The sequence below is a fragment of the Palaemon carinicauda genome, chromosome 14, assembly GCF_036898095.1.
Source record: "Palaemon carinicauda isolate YSFRI2023 chromosome 14, ASM3689809v2, whole genome shotgun sequence".
Taxonomy (NCBI): Eukaryota; Metazoa; Arthropoda; class Malacostraca; order Decapoda; family Palaemonidae; genus Palaemon; species Palaemon carinicauda.
In genome coordinates, this window is record NC_090738.1 from 43,573,567 (window position 1) to 43,598,869 (window position 25,303).

Consider the following 25,303-nt stretch of genomic DNA (forward strand, 5'->3'; position numbering starts at 1 on the left):
AGATGTCTCTATGGTCAAGGACAAGTTCAGTAGGAAAATCTTCAACTAGTTTAAAATGTATGGACTTTTAAAAACTGCTTGCCTTATCATTTATAATCATACTTAGAAACTACTGAAATAGCTTATTTCGTTATAAAGACCACATGAATTTAAATGAAAAAATTACCATCTCTAGATCCTGAAACCTTATCTAAAGATAGTTTTTGGCTGATAGTTGATTTTTTCCCAAGGATGATAGATGAATTTTGCAAAAAAATATTGGTATTTTTTATAAGAATATTTGCATATTTACTAGCATTAAAGCATATATAGAGTAAGAGTAATTCATAACCACACAAGAGCAGCCAGTGCTATACAATTACCTTTTCAATATGTGCAAAATCTTCAGATATGTTTTCACATATGGAGTCTTTGGTATCTTTCACCACGTGTGACTTAGTCTGCTTGGACTTATTTTTCTTCCTGTCAAAGAAAAATATTTACAAATTAAAACATAAACTTTCATGATAATCCTTCGACAATCCAAGGGAGAGCTTCTAAAATCATCTATATCGAAGTACAGTATACATTATCCACTAATGGGCATAAAAGTATTTTTCAAACTGTTTGCTAAAACTATATTTCAAGCTGGATATTTATTTTTGTGGGATAATGTTGCTTTGAAGCTAATGCTTGTATTTTTTGTTAATAAGGTCAGAAATGGGAAAAACAATAAAAAGTCCAATAGAACCATTAGAATTCACTGAAAATTTTCAATATATAGATTCATTTGCAGTCATCAGATTCTCAAGGGTTGAAAATTGCACAACTGCAAATATCATAATGAAAAATCTCAAAGGGTTAAAGTTGACAACTGAAAACCGATCTTTTGTAACAAACACACTTTTGGGTTGATGTACATTGTGGTCTCCAAGGACTTCCCTATAAAAACTAGAACAGGAAATCCAATACAGTGAGACATAAATAGCAAAAAAATGTTGTACCCCTGTTCTAGGGCCAGTGTATCAATATGCAAAGCATGGACTTAGTATCCAAGGTAACACCTCCAATAATGAAAATGTCTCGTTATAAATGACGCATCAATGCTGAGAACTGTCACTATAACTGGAGACAATGCTTCTTGTACACCAACTTGCATCCAGGACAAATGCAAAAGTTCAACAAACCACAAGTGAGGTCATGAGCAGCGTCGCTATCACAGCAATGTTTTGCAGGAAGGGCAGGGTTTGGGACCCTGTCAACTGTAATATCTGCTTGCAGTGGATTCATTACGCATGGGATCAGGATACCCTTGCAGCAAGCCTGAGGTGAAGTGCCACTTTTCTCCTTTCAATGTAGCTGACTCTGCTGAGTATTTACCCAATAATAAACACCAGAATCTCGTCTGGCTAGCAGCATTAGATTCACCAGTAAGAAGTTTTGGGAGAGAAGTCGTAGTGGACCCATCTCCGTTTCAAATTGTAAATTATAAATTTTTTAAGACTTTGGTCTACCCTTGGAGGTATCTCTTGGCTACTATCCTAGTGGTTGGTCAGCCTACTATGTCTGCTTTGACCCAGTTTCCACAAGGCCGGATACCATTATACCTGGATTTAGGGAGCTTCTGTTCCCTGTTGATAACTTAGTTATTGCAAAGATAATTGAGGCTTCAATCCACTCACTCTATGGTGAGCCTGGTCAAGGTGCTACCAATATTGGGAGTTTTCCCCCTCTGTTAGCTCCCTTCCCGTCCTAACCTGTGAATCTGTAGTAGCTAAACATTCGGGTCATTGAGCTGATGCAAAATCCTCAGCAGGGGCTTTATCGCCTGAACCAAGTCTTCTGGGTTGGGTGAAGGGGGAAAGGTGTTGTAGGTGACTTCATCTATGGATAGAAATTCTGTAATGGATGTGCCTTCTGGCATGAGTCAAATATTTCTCGGCACCGAGTGCAGACCTTCTATCAGGTGATATCAAATTTTAAAAAGTCACAATGAAGATTCCACATTCATCCCTTAAAAAATGTCCTCAGCTAACTCGGAAAGATATCCTGATGCCATACAAGTCTTCCCAAAAAGCTTTGGCTAAGGCAATATCAGAGGCTATAGGTTTCCTTCTTGACCACAGTTTGCTTAATGATTCAGCGGTCAGAACGACAGTGCCTGGCCAAAAAAACTCCTTTCATAACCAAAATGGTAAAAATGTCTTCAGAATGTAAGAGGAAGAGGTTGCTAAATTGAGACTTCACCCTTCTCAAAGAATATAGTCACTTTTTAGGGATATATCCAAAAGCGTCTGAAGAATCCACTGATTTAAAGAGGCTGGCCGGCTAATGCCGTTTTATAAGGACACGACTTTGACATTCATACCACTTAATAACACAACTTACGATATCTCCAAATTGCATAGGATTTTTGCCTCTGAGCTTCAGTTTTGCGACGACAGGGCGATATATCCTGAAAATTAGGGTTTTTCAAATTCTATCTACCTTGATTCTTAATATTAAGACTAGGGATTACTATCCTATATAGATCTGATGTAGACCTCAAATAGAATAGAGTTTTTTCTAAAAGTAATTTTTTTTGCAGCTAGATATGAATTTTTTCATTAAAATACAAAAAATATACCCTATAAATCAAGGGAAAACTAAGAAAAAAAAATTGGAAAAAGAGCTCTATTTGATTGTTTTTATAATGTCTTTCTAAGTTATATACTAAATTTAAATGCTATACCTTCAAAACTAAGGGAGAAGATACAATTTGAATGTCAATAAGTATAGTTTTGAGACAAGGGCATTCAAAGTTTTTCTTTGTACTTTTACAAAACATTCGCTCAAAAATCTATTTTTGGGTAAGATAGCCATGTCATCCTGATGGAAGGTTCCTATAAGTAGCTTTCTAAGGGATATATGCTACAGTGATATTCCCAGAGAATTTACCTTAAGGTCTCCAGAATTCTAACTCCTGGCGCGAATATCCTTAAAATTTCTCTTAAGGATATCGCATAAATCAGGGGATGTATATCTTGATACGACACATAGCAATCTTCACCCCGAATAGTGTTTTCGCTTCGAGGGGGAAAGTGGCAAAAATAGAAGGGGAGCCATTATCAAGGTACCCTTCCTCCCGTACTACTACTGAGTATCTAGATGGCGCTGTATGTCAAGCTAGCGCGCTACTCCTTGTAGCGTTGAGCATGGTGCTACAGATATAGTAGTTTTGGAAGGGACCCTGCAAAGGGCTTTTCTATAGAAAAGGAGGGAGGGTCCATCAGGACAACATGGCTATCTCACTCAAAAATAGATTTTTCGCGTCGCTCAAAATCCGTTTTTTGGGCTCAAGCCATGTCGTCCTGATGGAAGCTTACCAGAGAATTACTAGAAAGTACTGTATCTGTGGATTTTCAAAGTGCCTTAACCTTGGGACAGTTTTTCCCTGGTCATCCAGACCATTGAGACATATGACGTTACAGTGAACCCTCATTTATCGCGGTAGATAGGTTCCAGTCGTGGCCGCGATAGGTGAAAATCCGCGAAGTAGTGACACCATATTTACCTATTTATTCAACATGTATATTCAGACTTTTAAAACCTTCCCTTGTACGTAGTTCTGTTAACAAACTGCCCTTTAATGTACAGAACACTTAATGCATGTACTACAGTACCCTAAACTAAAACAGGCACAAATATTAAAGGTGATTTTATATCATGCATTTCCTAAACACGCTAAAAAGCACGATAAAAAATGGCAACCAATGTTTTGTTTACATTTATCTCTGATCATAATGAAGAAACAAACTGGAGGTAGAGCTTTGCTTATTACCCAGACATATTTCCCATACTTTTCCCTTAGAACTACATCACATCTTCCTACTTTAGATATATATATATATATATATATATATATATATATATATATATATATATATATATATATATATATATATATATATATATATATATATGTGTATATATATATATATATATATATATATATATATATATATATATATATATGTGTGTGTGTGTGTGTGTGCGTGTGTATATATATATATTTATATATACACATATACATACCTACATATATACATAAATACATGCATACATATATATATATATATATATATATATATATATATATATATATTACTGTATATATATGGGTTATGGAAAAAATCCGCGAAGTGGTGAATCCGCGATGGTCGAACCGCGAAGTAGCGAGGGTTCACTGTACAGTTATACGTCATTACTGCTAAACATAAACCATGTTAGTGCTTCCTGGGCCCTGCAGGGAAGAGTCATACTAGACGTAGGAGAGGAGTCTCAAGGTTTGCATATAACATATGAACAAACATAGCATCAACTACAAACAGGTCTCGCTGTATGTATAACGAATTGGAACAAGCATTACCAGATAATGTTTGTATCACATATAAGAACAAGGGTATTAGCTATACATATTGCTCATAAGTAAATATATGCAGTTTATTAAAGGGTAATAAAACTCTGATATATTTTGATTGAAAATCAATTTTAGGGCGAAATAAGACGCAAATACATATTGATCATTTTATTGGCAATAAATGACCAACATAAAGTAACAGGTATAACATAAAAGGGATTTTGACGAAGGAAAAATCTATTTCTGGGGAGATACCTGTGACGCCCGGTGAAAAAGGTGAAAAAGGTTCTACTTGTCACTTTTCTGATATAAATAACTTCCAAATATACCAGAGAAAGTTAAAGCATGGAATGCAGAGGTTACTACCCTCGCGTGAGCACCCTTAGAGCGTCATGTATAAAGAAAGGGCGTGTGTAAACCACTATTCACAGGTCGTCTTCCATTTAGATAATTCCTTCGCCAAAAAGGGATAAGCTGCTACAGCAGCACTAACCAAACCAACCTGAACCACTCCACCGACGCCCGACTTGAGCGCCATCTACACATCCTTCTGTATGAAAGATGGCTTGGAAAGGAAAGGGACGGGGAAAAACAGGGAAGGGTTTCACCGGGCGTCACAGATATCTCCCCAGAAATAGATTTTTCCTTCGTCAAAATCCCTTTTCTGGGTCGACCTGTGATGCCCGGTGAAAATATACCAGAGAATGCCTTCCAAGCCCATAAAAATCAAAAAAGGGTTAAATTAAAAACGTCATGTACAAGTGGAGGTTACTATATTATTAAAGGAACGTAATATAACAAACACAATTATCAAAAACCTTAGGTATAAAAAAGAGAAAAATGCCATAAATGGGATATAGTAAAGAAATACTGCATAAACAAAATAAAGAAATGTAATACAACCATTACAAATCTCAAAAGCCTTAAGTATATAAAAAGTAGTAAAGCTATGAATGGCACAAGGCAAAGTAATACAGTATAATCATAATATGAATAATAAAATAACATGGCAAACAACACGAATACCTAAGGGTAAGGCTATATACAATTCAAAAGGTAAGCAACCAACATTAACAAGGCAATGACATAACGCTAGATATGGGGCTAATCTAATCCACCGAGGTGAGAGGCATCGTGGTGAGAGTGGCAGGTAGGAGGGAGAAGGAAGAGAGTTGGACAAAAAGGAAGAAAGGTAAGGGATTATTCAGGGGAGATGACACTCCCAGCAGCAATTGTAGGAAATTTAAGGGCCTGTAAGTTCTTTAAATAGTGGCGTTTGAAAACCATAGGGGATTTCCAACCTGTATACTTTTTGAGGTCATCAAAATCCATGTTCTGGAAATAGTTGATGGAGGTTGCTACTGCCCAGATATCATGTGCATGTGGAAAGGATTCCGGGTTAGCTTGCTTGATAAAGTAAAGTATTTGCTGTCTAATGCCTTGGATGGAAATAGCACCTCCTTGTTCCCTGACAAACAAGGGGCCAGACGAGCGTGTGACAGTCCAAGTTAAAAAGGCCCGAAATGTAACGACTGGACACAGAGAAGCATCCTGTGGAAGAGGAATAATTTTCCAAGGGGACCATCTATTTTGTGGGTCCTCGTTTTTAGCTAGGAAAGCTCTATCTGGAGAGAGTAGGACTTCTCCTGACGGAAGGAAATCTAGGTTTTCAGGATCACGGGAGAGAGCTGCCAATTCTGAAATTCTGGCACCGGAGGCCATGGCTGTAAGAAACAGGGTCTTCCTAAGAAGAGCAATGTAGGAGCATGATTCGTTATCGGTGTCTGATGCTAGTTTTAAGACATCGTTTAGAAACCATGAGACCTTCTGTGGATGAACAGAAGGCCTAAGCCTAGCACAGGCTTTTGGAATGGAAGAAAAATACGAATCCGCTAAATTAATATGGAAGCCCACTTGAAAAATCTTTTTCAGGGCTGATTTAATTGTAGTAATAGTACTAGCGGCCAGGCCCTTATCAAACAAGAACCTAAAGAACAAAATGGCCAAGTTAGAAGTCATACGGGTGACGTTTGAACTCTTTAGAAATTCTGCTAATTTCTTGACAGCCGAATCATATTGCCTGAGCGTTGAGTCTCGTTTGTCCGATTCAATAAAGAGAACATTGTCCGGATCAATATTTGCATCCTTGTGGGCAGCAAATTCCATGAAATCCACAAAGTTAGGGTTTGTGCTATCCTTGAGGAATCTGACACAGTCTGAGCTTGGACAACTTGTGTCAACTTGGGGTGTGGAATCCAGAAGGGGCGAAGCTTCAGCTCTAGAAGGAGCGGAAACCAGTTGCTCTTTGGCCAGTTGGGAGTCACCAGGGCCACCGCTCCTTTGAATGAGCGGAGTTTGGGTAAGACTTTCATTAGAAAGATTCACCGGAGGGAATAGGTAAATCTTCTTCCAACGATTCCAGTCTAGGGTTAATGCGTCTGTGGCATAAGCCTGAGGGTCCAGGTTGGGGGCTACATAGCAGGGAAGCTTGCGGTTGAGATGTGTCGCAAATAAGTCTACTTAGAGACCTGGAACTATTCTGGATATCCACCGGAAGGAATTGATGTCTAGGGACCATTCCGATTCCAGTGGTTTTGTCCTGGATAAGGCGTCCGCTATAACGTTCTGGACTCCTGCCAGATGTGTGGCTGACAGGAACCAGTTTTTCTCTGTTGCCAAGGTGAAGATCATTATCAGGATCTGATTCAGATTGGGAGACTTCGATCCGCCTCTGTTTATGCAGTGTACCACTGCTGACCTGTCCGACACTATCCTGACGTGAGTGGTCTTCGGATGGGATAACCGTCTTAAGGTTAGAAAGACTGTCATGGCTTCCAACATGATGTGGAATTGTTTCATAGTGGGGGACCAGGAGCCCTGAAACATCTGTTGTTGTGAGTAACCCCCTCAGCCACTCAGAGACGTGTCTGTGTGAATCGTCACCTGAGGAGGGGGAAATTGCAGAGGAACTAATTTGGATAGATTCTCTGGTTTTGACCATGGCCGGAGTCTCCGTATCAATATTGAGGGGATCGTTGAGATTTTGTCCCTCAGGCGGGTTGTAGCTCTCTTCCTCCAAACTCGGTTGATGTCTTTGAGTTTGGCTTTTAATAAGACGTCTGTTACTGAGGCGAATTGGAGTAGGCCGAGAATTCTTTCCAAGGCTCGCCTTGACACCTGTTTGTTTTTGATGAACCGTTTTGTCTTTGACGCTATCTCTTTGACCTTTTTGGGAGGAAGAGATAGTTTGTGATTTGTGAGGTCCCAGTGAATACCTAACCATTCAAATTGACTTGCTGGTTGTAGGTGTGATTTCTTTAGGTTGACCTGAAAGCCCAACTTGTGTAGGAACTGAACCACTTTGGTCGTAGCTTTGTGGCATTCCTGAACTGTTTTTGCCCAAATGAGCCAGTCGTCCAGATAAGCTATCAGCATAATTGCCTGGCTCCGGAGCTGTTCTAACACCGTCTCCCCTAGTTTTGTGAATATCCTGGGGGCGATGTTGAGTCCGAATGGCATCACTTTGAAGGCGTAGGACTTCTTGCCCAGGCGGAAGCCGAGGTAGGGAGAGAAGTTCCTTGCTACTGGGACGTGATAATAGGCGTCGGTAAGATCGATAGAGGTGGTGACGGCCCCACGGGGAAGTAAGGTCCGTACCTGAGAGACAGTCAGCATACGGAATCTGTCGCAGAGAATGTAAGAATTCAGTTTGGACAGGTCCAGAACTACTCTCAGAGAAGTCGAATTCTTTTTTGGAACCGTGAACAGGCGTCCTTGAAATTTCAATGTCCGTATTCTCTTTATGGCCTTCTTCTTTAGGAGATCTTTCGTATATTCTTCCAGAACTGGAGTGGGCTTCTGAAAGAAGGTTACTGTCGGAGGTGGAGAACCTTGCGACCATATCCAGCCTAGACCTTTGGAGACAATGCTGTGGGCCCAAGGACTGAAGGTCCATTGGTCCCGAAACCGGTATAGTCTCCCTCCTACCTGATCCGTCTCATTGAGTGGGGTTAAATTTCGTCCTTCTACCTCCTCGGGAACCCCTGGTTCTAGGTCCGCCTCGTTGACGGAACTGACCTCTGGCCCTGTTGCTTCCGGGTTGCCTAGGGTATCCTCGAAAGGAACCAGAGGCTTCAAAGGCTTGGTTGAAAGCAGGGGAGGTCATCCACGTGGCCATAGGGGCCGGTTGAGTGCCTTGGGGAGCCGGAACAAAGACGATTTGTTTAGGAGGAGTGGACTTGGAGATGGACGGGGTAGAAGTCTGAGGGCCTGGAGATTGCCGATGTTGGCCACGGCCAGATTTATACGGAGAATAATATCTCTGTTTCTTCTTAGTGAAGGGCTGCCTCATAACGAGTGTTAGTGAGGCCCCACCTGACTTGTAGATTTTGGTTGGCTCTGGCCGCATCCTGGAGGACTTTATCAACTTCCTCCTGTGGGAAAAGGGATTTACCCCAACAGGAAGAGGTAATAAGCCTATTAGGCTCGTGCCTAATAGAAGCCTCCGCCAGGACATGTTGTCTGCAGTTCGTCCTTGCAGTCCAAAAATCATGGAGGTCTATTTGAAAAGTCTGCAGGAGACTTTTTGCCAGAACCCGAAAGATCGGTTCGTCATTATACAGGGAGGCTATTAACTCAGAGGAAGCCAGTGAGTTAAGGGATCTCGCTAGCCTATTCCTGGTTTCAAACTCCGTTTTCCGCAAGTGATCCGGGAGTTTGGGGAGTCTCTCTGAAAAGAGGGAGGAGGCACAGTCTGGGTCGAGTTTACCCACTGTGAAGGTCGTCGGTGCCTCATGCCAAAAGTCGCTCGGAGCTGGCATAAGGAGAGAAGTGGGGTCCGTCTCCTTAAGAGTCAGCATAGGGAGGCCATCATTAAGGGCTTGGACGGTTAACTCTGCTACTTTGTCAGTAAGAGGAGCGGGAACCGTCGGAGGCGAGGTAAAAGACCCTTTATGAGGGGTTAGCTTTGAGTTACAGCAACCCCATTCCGCAAGAGTACGAGCCCAGACAGCTTGGGATTGCTCCTTAGGAAAGATGACCGTTTCTTTCGGCACCTTATCCATCCTGATGAGCGCGTGTTCTCTCAGGCGAATGAACCCGTTAAAGGGGAACTGAAGGTCTGGGGGATAGAGCTCCAGGTCCTCCAAGGGCCGGGTACCTAATCCCTTGAGAGTCAAGGTGCCATTGAGGTAGGGAGCATGTCGAGCAAACCGCTAAGGGTTGTTCTTATCGAACGGCGGCAGCTTCGAGGTGTCAGGGCCTACGGGCAGAGCTGGTTGAGCACCGGAGCGGAGAAGGCTAGCAACCATGTCCTTAAGTTCAGTCATAACGGCTGAGTGTTTCTCAAGCCTTGTCTCTACCATATCCTGTACCATAGATACAAGATTAGCCGGATAGGGGTCAGGTAGGCTAACCGCAGCCAAAGCCTTGGCTCTAGCGGATTTGCCCCTCTGTCCTTTAGAAGGAGGAGGGGATTTTGACATTACTGGGATGTCAATGGCTGTGGAAGGTCCGGGGACCGGGGACAAGGCTAGAGGCGTAGCTGAAGTAATGGGTTTGCCTTTGGGTTTCTTTAGCGGCTTAACCTTGGGACGGACCGATAGAGATCCCTCCCAAGATGAAGCCGAGGGCTTTTCAAAGCCCAGGAAGGAAGAGAAAGAAGAGGGAGTAGGAGAGAGAAGAGATTCTGCCAAATCCTCTACACCACTTACCTGCTCATCCATCGGTTCGTGGTGAATATCCAGCGCAGAAACGTCGCCGGAGAGTTGATGCTCCTCTGAAGGTGGTAGGGCTGAACGTATCGCCTCGAGGAGTGGTGTAGCCAGTTCGGTCGGGACGGCGGCCGAGGGAGAACCAGGAAAGAGTCGGGAGGCCATGTCCGCTTCCAGCATATAAGGGCATCCTTGGGGGGGCGTTCCTGCCAAACCCCGAAACCCAAGTCCGGAGGCTGGTTCTCGCCGTCCGGAGGGACTCCTCGTCAGCCTGAAAGAGGAGGAAAAGTTAGAACGAACTAGAAAGGAATGGGGGAAGAAACAGAGTCAGGATAGGATAACTTTTATTAAAATTATAATCGTCCATGATTGCATAAAATCCAAAACCAAAATAATAAGGATATGAATGGTAAAGTCGAAAATTCTTCCCTCATTGAGGAGGATGGATGCTAGCTCAAAGCAGAGCGAACAGGACTCTGGAAACCAGATCATGTAAGGGGTCTGGCCTGCTTCCCGGGCGAAGGAGATAGCGCAGTGAGCGTGGGACCGGCAGACATCGTAGCCCACCGGATCCGTGAACGTCGCCGAGCACCCCTTGGCGGAACAGCGCACTTTCTCTAATATAAAAAGGAGAACATATAAGTACATTGACTCTCATAACCACTCGAACTTAACCTAAAAGGAAAGAGAGAGGTCGGCATGCATAACACTAACAGAGTGAAGGCCAAGGGAGTCTCTAGAATGTGTGTTAGAAGGTTCGGGAAATTAAAGGGAACCGGAGCTCCTAAGTAACTACTGTAGGAATACAACAAAAGGCATAGTGACATGAATTGTAATGCTCCGTAGGGCGCCGGGGTCATAAGGCACAGGAGTTACCCAGTAATTACAGATGGATAGATAATCTTAGGCATAGTGTCGTAATAATGGAAGCTCCGTAGTGCGTCGGAGTTCCGATGAGAGAATGAGGCCCTAAAACGAGATCTCCGGTATCAATCTCCGGTAGGTGCCTACCGGAGTTATAAGGGGGGTGGGGGGTGGGGGGGGGGGGGTTAGCAGAGAAATATGATGGAAATGGTTTTGTCATGTGAAGGGCCGTAGCCCAGAGTCAAAGGTGCTGATGGCCATCGAGGGGAGAGGTTCCCAGTCGAAGGGGAGCACCGGAGTAATAGGAAAGTAATGAGTTCCCAGCTCAAGAATGTAACGGAAAACCATAGCGGAGTTCCGGAGTAATGAGGTCCAAACCCAAAAAGCCCAGGCTCGAGAGCAGGCCAAAGATACTAACCTAGAATAGGGTGACTCTACACGACAGGGCTCAACGAAAATAATAACACTAGCCTAATAGATCAAACCCCGTAACCTACGAGGAGAGAGAGGGGGAGAAACTGGCTACTGAGAGGAAAATATTCCGAACAGTAATGTGAACTGATAAGTGGAAAAACTCCAGCCTCTCTCACTCTTAAGGTTACTAAGCCCTATCTAGTAAGAACATAAACCTTAAACTAAGTAATACAATCTGTCCGTAGTGATACATAGAACTTAAAAAGCTAGCGAAGAATAGCGAAAGGGTAAAAATAAATAAACACTCTCTAATAACGGAAATCTAGAATAGAATTGACGTGCAATTCCGAACTGAATGAAAAGTACGATATACGTAAACCCTTCAGTAAGAGGGGAAAAAAATTAACGTCAGTGAGAGGTCTGTAGAACGGTGAGCCTACCTATGGTAGGAAACTAAACTGTAATAAAACGCCGAACGCTATTCTTCGTTAATGCACAACACGGACTCGGAAGCGACAAAATAAGTACCTAATAGTAAAATATGTTCTAAAACTAAGGCACAAGGCCAACAATCTAATCATAAGATTAAAAACAGAACCTAGCAAGAAAATGAAATGCCCGAAGGCATGTAAACAAGCGTATGGGTGAATGCGTAGAAGACACGGACACGGCATCAAGCCGAGCGCACTAAAAACACGTAAAACGCAAAAAGGGCGTAGAGCCCGGGCAAATAAATAATGCCAAAACAAACTATGGTACTTAACATTGGTGCAGGAGGAAGGAAAGCTTCAGCCATGGCGAAGTAATCCAAAATTAGGGCAAAAAAGCGCACACAAAAAACAAAGGCAGCATCGCACACGAGTCCAAAAAGAAGGATGAGTAGATGCCGCTCAAGTCGGGCGTCGGTGGAGTGGTTCAGGTTGGTTTGGTTAGTGCTGCTGTAGCGGCTCATCCCTTTTTGGCGAAGGAATTATCTAAATGGAAGACGACCTGTGAATAGTGGTTTTCACACGCCCTATCTTTATACACGACGCCCTAAGGGTGCTCGCGCGAGGGTAGTAACCTCTGCATTCCATGCTTCAACTTTCTCTGGTATATTTGGAAGTTATTTATATCAGAGAAGTGACAAGAAGAACCTTTTTCACCTTTTTCACCGGGCGTCACAGGTCGACCCAGAAATGTAAATGTATGTAATAAGAAACATATCAAACAATCAATACACAGAAAATTTTTGTTTTCACCTGAAAGGGAAAGCTTATTAATACCACCATAAATCTGAAAATTTGATAAATTTTCTAATATGAATTTCTGTGATGTTGAATGCCTATTCACACTGTGTAAGTACACATGGCACAAGTGCTATTTATATGTTTCTTCACCTCAACTAGATAGAACAGTCCTTAGTGTCACCCTGGTGACACTCACTTCAAAAGTATTGCACTGAGAGGTGTAAACACCTTCACCCGTATAATTGATGGTCCCAATCAATTCACTGTTCATCGCAACACTAGACGACAGGTTTTAGTACACTACCTGCCGCCATCACGTATCACTTGAGTTCATGCACTTGCTTCGCATAATGCTTGTAGAACACTCTGGATGACTTCCATCCAGTGTATGAGCGAAGACGCTCAAAATCCATATACTGAAAAAAGTTCAGTGATGAGGCGATTTTCCTTGGAAACCAGCAGCAATCTCAGATGCAATTAACAAAGAGACCAGTCCCATCAACCTATCCCAAATCTCATTATTCACTTGAGTTTCCTCGTCTTCAAGAGGAGTAGAGGCAGCTCAGGCAGATTCTAGAATCCCTTATACTTCAGGATATATTCACAAGAGGAGGTAGCTAAAAACACTCAAAGTAAAATAGAGGTGCTGGTCATTCTCATAGAAGCAAAGGACCTCATCAATGAAAGGCTTCAGGTTGTGGGCCACTGCCATCATTTCCAAGAATATTGAATCTTTTCTCCTTGGGGACAGAGCATAGTCTCAGAAGGCCTAGGCTGGTAATGGATTTTAAAGCCACCTCCAAAGCACTGATTTTCTCAGACCAGAACCCTGGGCCTCAACTCCTTTATGAGTAAAATGCTGAAAAAGGGAATTATAGAATAATGCAGGTTCTTAAAATTACAGCCCACACTATTCAGCATACCAAAGAAATGTTCCATCTAGAGAAGAGTAATCCTCAACCTAACTCATCTCAACAATCCAATCAGATGCAACACAATCCATATGACGATCAACATCCATGTCCGCCAATTACTACACCGAGGAGTTTTGACCTGCATTATAGATCAAAGAGATGCTTATATCACATCCCTATCTATTTCTCCTACTTCCGACATTACCTGGGGTTTCGGCTTGGGAGGGTTGTATACCTTTTGGCCTCAATATTGCAGTTAGAGTGTCTCCAACTAGCAAAATCAGTAATCAAACTCCTAAAGTTGCATGGAGTTCAGGTCCTCTATCGGCTATTTAGATAAATGCCTAGATTTCTTGATCAACTTGAAAATATCAAAACTTGTCTCAATAGGAATATTTCCATAGCTAGGTCTTCAATGGAATTTCTTAAAAGGCTATCCTGAGCCTACCAAAAGCATCTCAGCATAATATTCTAAGCAAGGTCAAATTCTTTCTTTCCTTCAAGCCCTTTCTCCAAATGGCAACTGGAAAAGGTCTTAGGCTTTCTTAAGTTTGCCTCATTAGTCGACTAAGTGTTAAAGACAAGGCTGAAAGACCTCAAATGGGTGTGGAGAAAAGCTATTCGGAAAAATGGGTGAGACATTCTGGCTCAGTTGCTAAGACATTGCAAAAAAAGTTCTCAGGCCATGGACCACATCAAATGCCCTTTCCATTGGGCCCTTCCCCGATTTCCAAGATCCTTCACACAAACAAATTCTGGTTAGGTTGGGGAGGTTCACAGCATTTCACATAAATGTGTTGGAGCTGTTAATGGTTTTCCTGACGCTAAAGAGACTTGAACCCAAGAGGGAACTCTTATAAAGATTTTCATAGGCATCCAAACAGCAGTCTGTTGCCTCAGGATGAGGGAAATCCTGCTTAAGAATTCTCAATGCAGTGACTCATTCCATTATGAAGCTCATTTAGGAGAGGAGGTTGTTCCTCTCCCGGGTCTCTCAATGTAGTAGCTAACACCCTATCCAGATAGATATTCATGTATATAGAATGGACTTTGGATCAAACTCTTTCCTACAGATCCAAGATTTAGTTCTGAATATGGATTCTAAGGCAGTGGCAAGGGATGCTTTGAATCTAGATTGGAACAGATGGTTATCAATTTGAATATATTTCAGGACTTTTCAGGGACAGCTGTGCTCGTAGTTCCATTTTGCCCGAACAGCCTGTGGTATTCCCTACTAGGCATCATTTGTTCAGCACAGATGTAACAGAAAGTAGGGAGTCGAATTATCTTTGCTTCCTACTATCTGACCTAGAACTTTGATGCTTGGATTTTCTCTACTGTATTTATGGTATGAATTTATAAGCTCACCACATGAAATATTTTCTGTTCAGAAAGAGGTCTTCATCCACTAAACAATACAATTCAATGAGGAAGGCATGGATGGCCTTTCTGAGGAATAATTTGCTATGTCACATAACTCCGGCTTTATCTTTACTTTTGTTTCAACTCTATAAGGATTGGAAGGTTAAGCCATTAATAATTTTGTCATATAAATTGGCATTGACAAACCTCTCAAACAGGCTTTAGGTGTGGATTAAACTCCAACATGTTTGATAAGCTTACCCAGTTTTTTCATTTACATCCACCATCTTCACTAATCATAAAAAGTATCTTCGTCTCCGGATAGGGTGCTTGTGTTTTTGGCAAGTTTAGATATCTTATCCATCTTCCTTGCAGAATCACTACAAAAAACTATATTAATGATACCTTTAGCACCAGAAGCAAGAGTCAGTGAGCTCATGCATATCAGGAGTTTACTACCATCATTCCTGGTCATCTCTTAATCCTGACACAAAGTCTTCTGTTTACAGCTAAATACAAAAAGCCTCTTCAGAGACAGGATTTGCTTTATATTACAGCAGTAAAATCAGAAGATGATAACCTCTGTCTGGTGTCTACCCTGTAATTATACCTGCAGAGATCCATGTCTTTAAATAATTTGTTCCAGAATACCCAAACCAAAAAACCCTTTCAACGGGGGTATTGTAAAATACTATAAAAACTTGTACTTTTTACATCCTTTCTACAATAAATTCCTAAATCATCTATAACACTACATAAACTACTTCTAAATTTCATATAATTCTCTTCACGATCTGTCGCACTTCACAGCACACTGATATGGATATTGATCACGCTACCTCCTTAAGTCGAGACAGAGATCACTTACCAACACCAACCAGTACTTTCTGGGGCAGTTGGCAGATCATGAGCCTGGTGTGACAATTAACACTCTTTACAATTGTCCCAAGTGAGCAGTCCCACCTGGACTGATCACCAACACATACGGTAGGCTAAGGATAGTGTCAATCATTACCTACTTGAGCTACTAACAGAACTCACTCATCGATCAGTACTTTCTAGGACAGTCACCGATGTTTTCACTGGTTCCAGGTGAGTGGTCCTACTTTGACTTAGCACCACCACAGAACAATGCAGAGGTTAAAGATACAATGGCATTATAATCCATCCTCTTGCTCCAGAAGGGATAGATGGTACTCGGAATAATGGGTGTCATTGTCATACCAGCTGCAGGTAAGTAATTCCTTTCAAGAACAATTACCATTAACATTCAGGGGGGGACCAATCTCTGGTCTTTTATTATTTTCCTTCTGGTTACTAAAGGACCAGCTTTGTCCTTTCCCTTCAGTGGCACTGAGGGAGCAAAGAAAAAAAGAGGGCATGTCCCAACATTTGCATGAGCGGGAGGTTATTCACAAGTCTGTGAGTGTTCTCCCAACATGCTTTAGAACACCAAGCAGCACTTAGTGTGCTCCTGAGCAATGAGCTGTACTCCCTTGTGCTTCAGAGCACTAAGCAGAGCTATATCTGCTACCAAGTACCAAGCGCCACTCCACGTGCTTTCAAGCCTAGTGCTTCTGAGTACAGAGCTGCATTCATCATGCTTCCAAGCATCAAGGAATGCTCATCATGCTTCCAAGTCCTGAACCACACTCATAGTATGCTTTCAAGCAGGCAAGGGTTAGAACTGAACTGGTCCACAGGACTACTGTACAACTCAAGTCACCACTATCTAACCAAATATATATATAAGGTTTGTAAGGCTATCCATCACAACTTTGTTATGCTCCCTCTAAGCCAAATATTGCTAAAAATGAGAGAAACTCAAATTGCAAGTTTAAAATATACAAAGTTTTTAATATGAATATCAAAGATTTATAAGCAATTTTTTTTTACCTAAGCAACAATTAAAATGGAAGGACTGTCAATCATCAATACTTCAAACTTTTGGCAATCAAATAATAATGTTAAGATAAAATTTGAAGTTCCGTAATATTTCTAAATTATAGTTTCTTATTTGGGCAAAATCTACCAGGCCAATGGTATTGAAATAGTTTTTCCTTTTTAGAAAAACTTCATTACCCAGCAAAGTTACTAAAAAAACATTAAGCCAAATATTAGAGACTGGCAAATTAAAAACATGAGAAGACAGAATACATAATGCAAATATTTTATACTAGATACTTTATGTAAAAGGAGAATATATCCATGACTAAAACATCCCTGGTTTACCAACACCAAGTGAAATAAAAAATACAGAAAGGATTATATGAGTTGGATATGTAACGATGGCAGATGCTTCTACTAAACAATTGTAAAGGAGTTAAACAGTAGGTTGCTCATAATTAGTATAAAGATCATTATTTAATATTACTTTCTAGAATCAAGTAAATACTGAAAATACTGCAAAACAGAAAACATAGGTTACAACTATATAAAAAAGCATTATTGTGCCATGTTAACAAAAAAAAAAAAAAAAAAAAAAAAAAATTAAAAAAAAAAAAAAAACATTTAATACTTTTGTTTTGCTAATTAACCTTAAAGGAAAAAGAACATTGGTGAAACCCCACATAACCACTGGACAAAATATGACTACAGAAAACAGGAAATTAATTAGATATACCAAAAATAATTGGCAAGAATATGAAAAAATGGCAAAATTTCCCGTCAATGTGCTATATATATAATTAATAGGCTCTTTGCTACCTCAGACTGGAAATTCTCATTTATAAAGAGGAGAGGTGCAAAGAGTGAAGAGTGCAAAATAAATTTAATTTAAATACTAATCGGTTTATTTTGAAACAAATTTAAATTGTGGGAAACTAAAAAGAATTTTTGAAATACTAAATAACAAATATAAAATAAACTAACAGAAGGTACTAACTGATGTCATTCTAATTAAACCAACAAACAATAATTCCTGATATAAGAAAAAGAACAAGAAAACTCTAAAATAGTATAAAATATGCTTACTTTTTCTTTTTTTGTTTGGCACCAAAATTGTGTTTGCTTCTTGTATTTGCACCTATTTCCTGCCTCAAGGTACTGGTTTCATCATAGATTAATATTCCGTTAATTTTGCCAGCACAATCTGGTGCAAAACATTTTGAACCCATGAAATCCTGTAAAAAAAATGAAGAGCTTGAAATAAGTTCATGCAAAATCATTTTGATATTTTAAAATATGCATAGAAAATAAGAATCTTATACCAAATGTACCCCATCAATTTTCATAAATACAAACTTATTCAACATGCATAGGCATGATTCACTATTTATATATTAATCACCAACATTACCTCTTCTAGTCAATTGTTCAATTGCTAAACAGTAGCCATAGAAGGTTCATACATGCTCATTTATCAGTCATATACCTAACACTTCCATAGCCCCAAAATCTATATTTCATCAAACTTCTATCACTGGACGAAAAACTTTCCCACCAAGCAATCAGCACCATTGCCTACCAGTATGTATCTATTCCAAGTAAATTTTGATGAAACTGAAGGTGAAGAGTGTCAATGAACATGGGAAGGGAACAATCATTCTACAAATAACAAACATCGTGTTTTGAGGAAAATCTAAATTTACATTAATGATTTAAAATCTTTGATATTTCTTAACAAAATAAATTTCTATATTTTTTTCATGACCGTTAATGTCTTTTTGAGTCCATTTATTCACTTCAGTATATGGGATATGTTATTCTCAAAAGAGTTACTTGTAAGGGGAGTGACTCCTTTAAAAGTGAAGCTCAGTCATACATGCTGCTGCCAAAGACGAGTGACACTTGTGTCCCCCCCCCACCCCCATAGATTTTATGGATCATAGTTTCAATAATTTTGCCTTAAGATTCTAAAAGGCTTTTATGTTACTACAAGAATGATTCAGTGTTCACATTAGCAGTTAAAATCTAGCCTTACGGTGATTGGGGGATTGAATTGTTAAAGTAATTTTCATTTTGAGGTCAGGATGCTAGAGAACTTCAAATCAATCAATCAATCAATCTAGAAGCTCTTGCTTCAAGATATTAGCAATATGAGCCAAGGGTAAATATTGAAATTATTAATGTTTATTATTAATTAGGATACTTGAATTATTCTGCTACAATACAGTTTAAAAGCTGACACCCATACCCTGCATTACAAATACACCACCCACCTTGTCTGAATTATTTCCAGCGTATTCCTCACTCCTTTTAAAACCTTCCCAACAAGAAGTATGGTAGGTAAAAACGCAAGCCTCTTCACATAGGATGTCCACAAAACCTTTGAAATCTGGGTTGCTGGAAAATAATTGTTTTACTTTCAGAACACAGTCACAAAACTAAAAATAATTCCAACTATTCTAAAAGTCATTCTTTAGGACCATATTGTAGATAGAACTACTTTTTTTTAGATTCCTTTGGACACAACTACATTGCTTCCTGCCTTTCTTTAATACGTACTGATCGGTCCAGATTCTTTTAAAATGTGCTTCAATCCTCATCATTTGTTTATGAATAAATTCTTCTGGTAATTTCTACCAAGTCACTGTGGTCATGCCAAATTAATTTCTAATACAAAGTAACAAAAAACCAAGAAAGATATCAAATTATTTTATTTACAAATACAGTATGTAAGACTGTTTTATTGGTGATTAAAAGGTTTACTTATCTTGAAGTCTGGTGACAGCAAAGGCCTATTCCTTTGAGTGGTAAGTAGTAACATAATTTTGTTAAAAATTTTCTGAGCTAAAATTTTCAGATCTACTAAAAATTCCATTACCGTGAGATTTTAAGTTTCATTTATTTTAATATTTTTCTAAACTTTTCTGTGGAGCAGTTTTACTCGATATAAAAACTAAAATTATATATTGCTCAATACTAAATGGCACCAGACAAAGCTGGGTTTGAGACAGGAAAGAGGGGATACAAAAGGCATCAGAAGTAGTACGCAAGGTGACATTGGAAAAGGATTACGTATAAACATAGTAGTGGAATAACTATATACAAAAGGCCACTGAAGAGAAGAAGAGAGCCTTCAAGTTATGGTAAAAGACAGGCCAGTTGGAGGATAAAAACATACACAATGAATAGCCATGGAAGGCTAAAATACAGGTGGTTAGGACAGAGAAGAGGCATTTGGGGAATCTCGCCACAGCACAAGGAAAAGAGAAAATATTCAAGATACCAGTGTGACTGAGAAAAGATGGAACCCATAAGACCCTCCATTCCAAAATAAAAAGGAAACTGATAAAAGCAGCAGGAGAATATTCCATCTAGGAGCTTACTATAGCATAAGAAAACCTAATAAGGAAACATATCAAACCAGAAGATTAGAAAATAAGTCATAGAATAAATATCAATAAAGGTAAAAAGGATACATCACAATATCATAATCTAAAATCACCACCTGCATGTTTCCTACAGTACAAACCAATGTACTGTAGTAGGTTGGCCAGGGCACCAGCCACCCATTGAGATACTACCACTAGAGAGTTATGGGGACTTTTGACTGGCCAGACAGTACTACATTGGATCCTTCTCTCTGGTTACGGTTCACTTTACCTTTTGCCTACACATACACCGAATAGTCTGGCCTATTCTTTACATATTCTCTTCTGTCCTCATACACCTGACAACACTAAAATTACCAAACAATTCTTCTTCACCCAAGGGGTTACTGCTCTGTAATTGTTCAGTGGCCACTTTCCTCTTGGTAAGGGTAGAAGGGACTCTTTGGCTATGGTAAGCAGCTCTTTTAGGAAAAAAACACTCCACAATCAAACCATTGTTCTCTAGTCTTGGGTAGTGCCATAGCCTCTGTACCATGGTCTTCCACTGCCTTGGGTTAGAGTTCTCTTGCTTGAGGGTACACTTAGCCACACAATTCTATCTACTTTCTCTTCCTCTTGTTTAGTTAAAGTTTATAAAGTTTATATAGGAGATATTTATCTTAATGTTGTTACTCTTCTTAAAAATTTAATTATTCCTTGTTTCCTTTCCTCACTAGGCTCTTTTCCCAGTTGGAGCCCCTGGGCTTATAGCATTGTGCTTTTTCAACTAAGGTTGTAGCTTAGAAATTAATAATAATAATAATAATAATAATAATAATAATAATAATAATAATAATAATAATAATAATAATAATAATAATAATCATGATAATAGTAATAATAATAATATGGATATACCTGAAATGACTGTTGATCGAATAGATAGAGAGCAATATCTTCTATACCTAAGTACTAAAATAGTACTAAGTATTATGAAACCCTTGGGATTACAGTATATTCGAGGAGAAAACTTTTCCATGGAGACATTAAACAACATATGTTTTATTGTTCACTCCCCAGCCTTGTTCACTGAGAGATAACAGGATTGATATTTCTTCAACAAATCAACAACAAACAGGTTGCCTATTGAGTAACAGACCTGGTTCTGTCTGTCTAATATAATTGTCCTAATTACTAGCTAAGCTACAAACCAAGTAGGAAAAGTAGGATGCTACTATCGCTAGGGCTCTAACAGGCAAATAGCTCAGTGAGGAGAGGAAATAGGTAAAATATATAAGAGAAGAAATGAATAAAAAAATATTAAATATTTTAAGATCAGTAACAACATTAAAAAGAGATGTTATATAAACTATGAAGAGAGAATTACATCAACCAGTTCAACATAAAACCATTTGAAGCAAGTCTGAACTTCTAAAGTTCCACCATTCAACTACCAGATTAGGAAGATCATTCCATAATCTGGTAAGAGCTGAAATAAAACTTCTAGAATACTGTATAACATTGAGTCATAGGCAAGACTGTTAAAATTAACATTCCTAGTACAAAGTAAAGGATGGTACAGTCTGGGAAGGATGGCTAAGAATTATGAAAAATCATATGCAATATGTGCAAAGAACTAATTGTACAATGCCAGATATTAAAATCCAGACCAGGAATAAGAAATTTAATAGCGATGGCTACAAAGCAGATGAACATAGAAAAGGATGAACATCAATTATCAGCTGTCCTTTAACCTTTCACTAGTGTTTTGTCCTAGAGGCATTCAGGTTAAGGGCACTGTCCCTAAGGTAGAGAAAGGGCGAAACTAGTGTCAATGCCAAATAACTGAACCCAGCAACTGTGCTTCCATGATGTTCTTACAGAAAACAAACAAAATGGAGAGGACTTTGCATTCCTTATCTATGAGGCGGAATAATAACCCCACATTCTCACTGACAACTTTTATTCTCCTTTAATTAAAGCATGAAGCCAAAAAGAAATAGTACTCTAGGATGTTTTTTCTTGAGCAAGCAGTTATAATGAACAACTTTCAACAATCAAGCCTAGGATGTCAAGTACAATATTTATAGTAAGAGAGAACCAAAATTGAACACAACAGTATCTCCTTAGAATCATCAGAGAGTCTCCAAGAGGAAGGATCGTGAATCTCTCATCAGGGACTGACAAATTCAGAATTTGCCGTAAACTCGGGAACAAATGAAAATGTGATCTCCATGGCATTGAATGTCAAGTTAGGTACATAAGGCAGGGCAATTTGCCTAATCTATTTGCTGATGCCAAGATTAGCAAGAAGACAATTTCAAGAGCACCATCCTTGTCATTAGCCTCCTCAGCGGCTCATGGGGACTAGATGAGAATAAGGAAGATGAAGGATGAGAGTTATGTCCAATTCTGGAATGCTTGAGCTTGTGAGATGGCTAAAACAGCTTGAAGCTCCTCTAGAGCAATGAGGCATTTGAGATAGTGAAGTGTGTGCCTTGCAGCTGAAATACCTGAGATACTGTACTACTGCTAGAGAGTTATGGGGTCCTTTGACTGGCCAGATAGTACTACATACGACCCGTCTCTCTGGTTACGGTTCTTTCCCTTTGCCTACAGACACCGAATAGTCTGGCCTATTCTGTACAGATTCTCCTCTGTCCTCATACACCTGGCAACACTGAGATTACCAAACAATTCTTCTTCTCTCAAGGGGTTAACTACTGCACTCTAATTGTTCAGTGGATACTTTCCTCTTGGTAAGGGTAGAAGAGACTCATCAGCTATGGTGAGCAGCTCTTCTAGGAGAAGGACACTCCAAAATCAAACCATTGTTCTCTAGTCTTGGGTAATGCCATAACCTCTATACCATGGTATTCCACGGTCTTGTGTTAGAGTTCTCTTGCTTGAGGGTACACTCGGGCACACTGTTGTATCTAGTTTCTCTTCCTCTTGTTTTGTTAAAGTTTTTAGTGTAGGCTATATAGGAAATATTCATTTTAATGTTGTTACTATTCTTAAAATATTTTATTTTTCCTTATTTCATTTCCTAACTGGGCTATTTTCCCTTTTGGAGCCCCTGGGATTATAGCATCCTGTTTTTCCAACTAGGGTTGTAGCTTAGCATTTGATGATAATAATAATAATAATAATAATAATAATGGGCTGAGAAATAGCCAATTACTGCAAAAAAACTGTGTAGCTTTTATCGAGAGATAGACAATCAAGTCCATGATCTATTGAATAGTGACTTATACTAGAGAGATACTCCTCTCATAATACCAACAAAAGAAGATCTATGCCTGATGAACATGTCCTGTGGAATGGTAGATGGTACCAGACATCTTTTCAGAAGTTGCACATGAAACGTTTCTCTCCCTCTGAGATGGTGGATAATCTCCAGCCATGAACTGTAAGAGATCTTAAGGACTTGTAGTAACTAGGAAAATGGTGTTCTAAAAGGGTTAGTATGTTCGTAATTTTACAAACATTCTAAAATAATTGGGATACCTTTCAGATTCTAGCCATTAAGGATCCACAAAGGTCAGCTTGAGACCAAGAGTGGTCAATACAGAAATGACAACCAAACTACTGTAATCAGACCAAGAGAGGAAAGTGTATGAAGCATGGACATGTCTTGGGCAGCAAAAAGTGTCCTCAAGAACAATTAGTGGGTCCAGCACATTTGAGTAAAGTACTAACAGTGTATTGTTTGACTGGCTGGTAAATAGACTCATAAATAGTGTTCCACAAACATCAAACTGCCTTCTCATTATACGTGGGTATACAATACATCCAGTGTCCATGATGTGCTCCTGATGACTGAGCCATAACTTGCCAGTATGTTCTGACAATTTGGAATATATATAGCACACAATTAGGTAAGGCTAATCATCTAATAATGCAGCTACTTTGCCAACTATCAAAAAAGAAGGAATACCATCTCCCATGCTTGTTGAATGAGTCGCTTCAGTCATGTTGTTACTTGTGAATGCTTCTCAGTAATCCATCAACTTATCATGAATTACTTGAAGCACTAGAAGAACTGTTCGTACTTCACGAATGCTGATATGAAGGTGATGTCAATCTGGTTTGACTTCCCTAAAACAAAACTTGTTTAAGGTTACCACCCACACTTCTTTCAACTTGTCTTCGAACCAAGATATATCCAGAGAGGGTGTTTATCATAGCTCCAAGAAGTAGGCTTATGTCGCCCTGCCACCACACAAAAAATGTCCCTTCCCTACTGGTAAAGTGCTTCCAGAAAAGTAAGAGGATCAACCCAAGAAAACCAGTGCTGTTTTAGGAGACCTTGAGATGAGAGAAGGCGGATCTCCAGGTGCGAGACAAGCTTTTCCAAACAAGACGGTTGAGCCAGAATTATCTGCCAAAGCTGCAATACACGTTTCTGTCCAAAATGGCATTGTCATCTCCCTGACCCTACTGATCTGATAATTTGCAGGAAAACCTCTCATTCACAATGTATTAATAAACATACCCAGGTACTCAGTTGTTTGGAAATGGTGTTTCAATTTTCTTCATCCATCATGATGCCGAGATAATGACAAAGTGAAATCTACTACAATCCTAGAATAATAACTAACAGGATGCCTATATAAACACAGATTTCTATTGAAATACTATATATATATATATATATATATATATATATATATATATATATATATATATATATGCCCTTTTTCTATAAACCCCCACAAGGATATGATGGAGAAAAACACCTACGCTGTTACTCGTTTTGTAGTGTATTCACCCTTGTGAATAAGTTTAAGATTACCTTTATGCACTTAAACCAACAGGAAGCTTTAAATCCACATGCTACTAAATATCATAACTTTAAGGACTTGTCGATGATCAGTACTCTAATACCAGCTAAATAATGAAGAGTACTAAGCTATGAGTATTAGGTGGTGAGGTTCAAGAAACTGAAGAATAACAAAATGCACAAATTTACTCAAATAATGAGTAGTACTTTCATAAAAAGGAATGGTTAAATGACAATAAAATTCCAAAAAAATGAAAAGAAAATACATGCAAGTGAGATGAAAAAAATATATGCAAGAAAGAGGAATAAAATATATGCATGAAAGAGGAAAAATATATATGCAAGAAAGAGGACTAAAATATATGCATGAAAGAGGAAAAATATATATGC

At 39.4% G+C, this 25,303-nt stretch overlaps 1 protein-coding gene across 3 annotated transcripts in view; it reads right to left on the minus strand.

The window, feature by feature from the left end:
- LOC137653558 (centromere-associated protein E-like) overlaps positions 1-25,303 on the minus strand; it is an 892,913-nt gene that overhangs the window by 371,741 nt on the left and 495,869 nt on the right. For all 3 annotated transcript variants that reach the window (XM_068387057.1, XM_068387056.1, XM_068387055.1), the window contains exons 21-23: positions 19,033-19,156; positions 17,846-17,994; positions 363-462 (exon numbers count right to left, since the gene is read on the minus strand). In XM_068387057.1, coding sequence (XP_068243158.1) covers positions 363-462; positions 17,846-17,994; positions 19,033-19,156 — 373 coding nt within the window. The remainder of the gene's footprint in view (positions 1-362; positions 463-17,845; positions 17,995-19,032; positions 19,157-25,303) is intronic.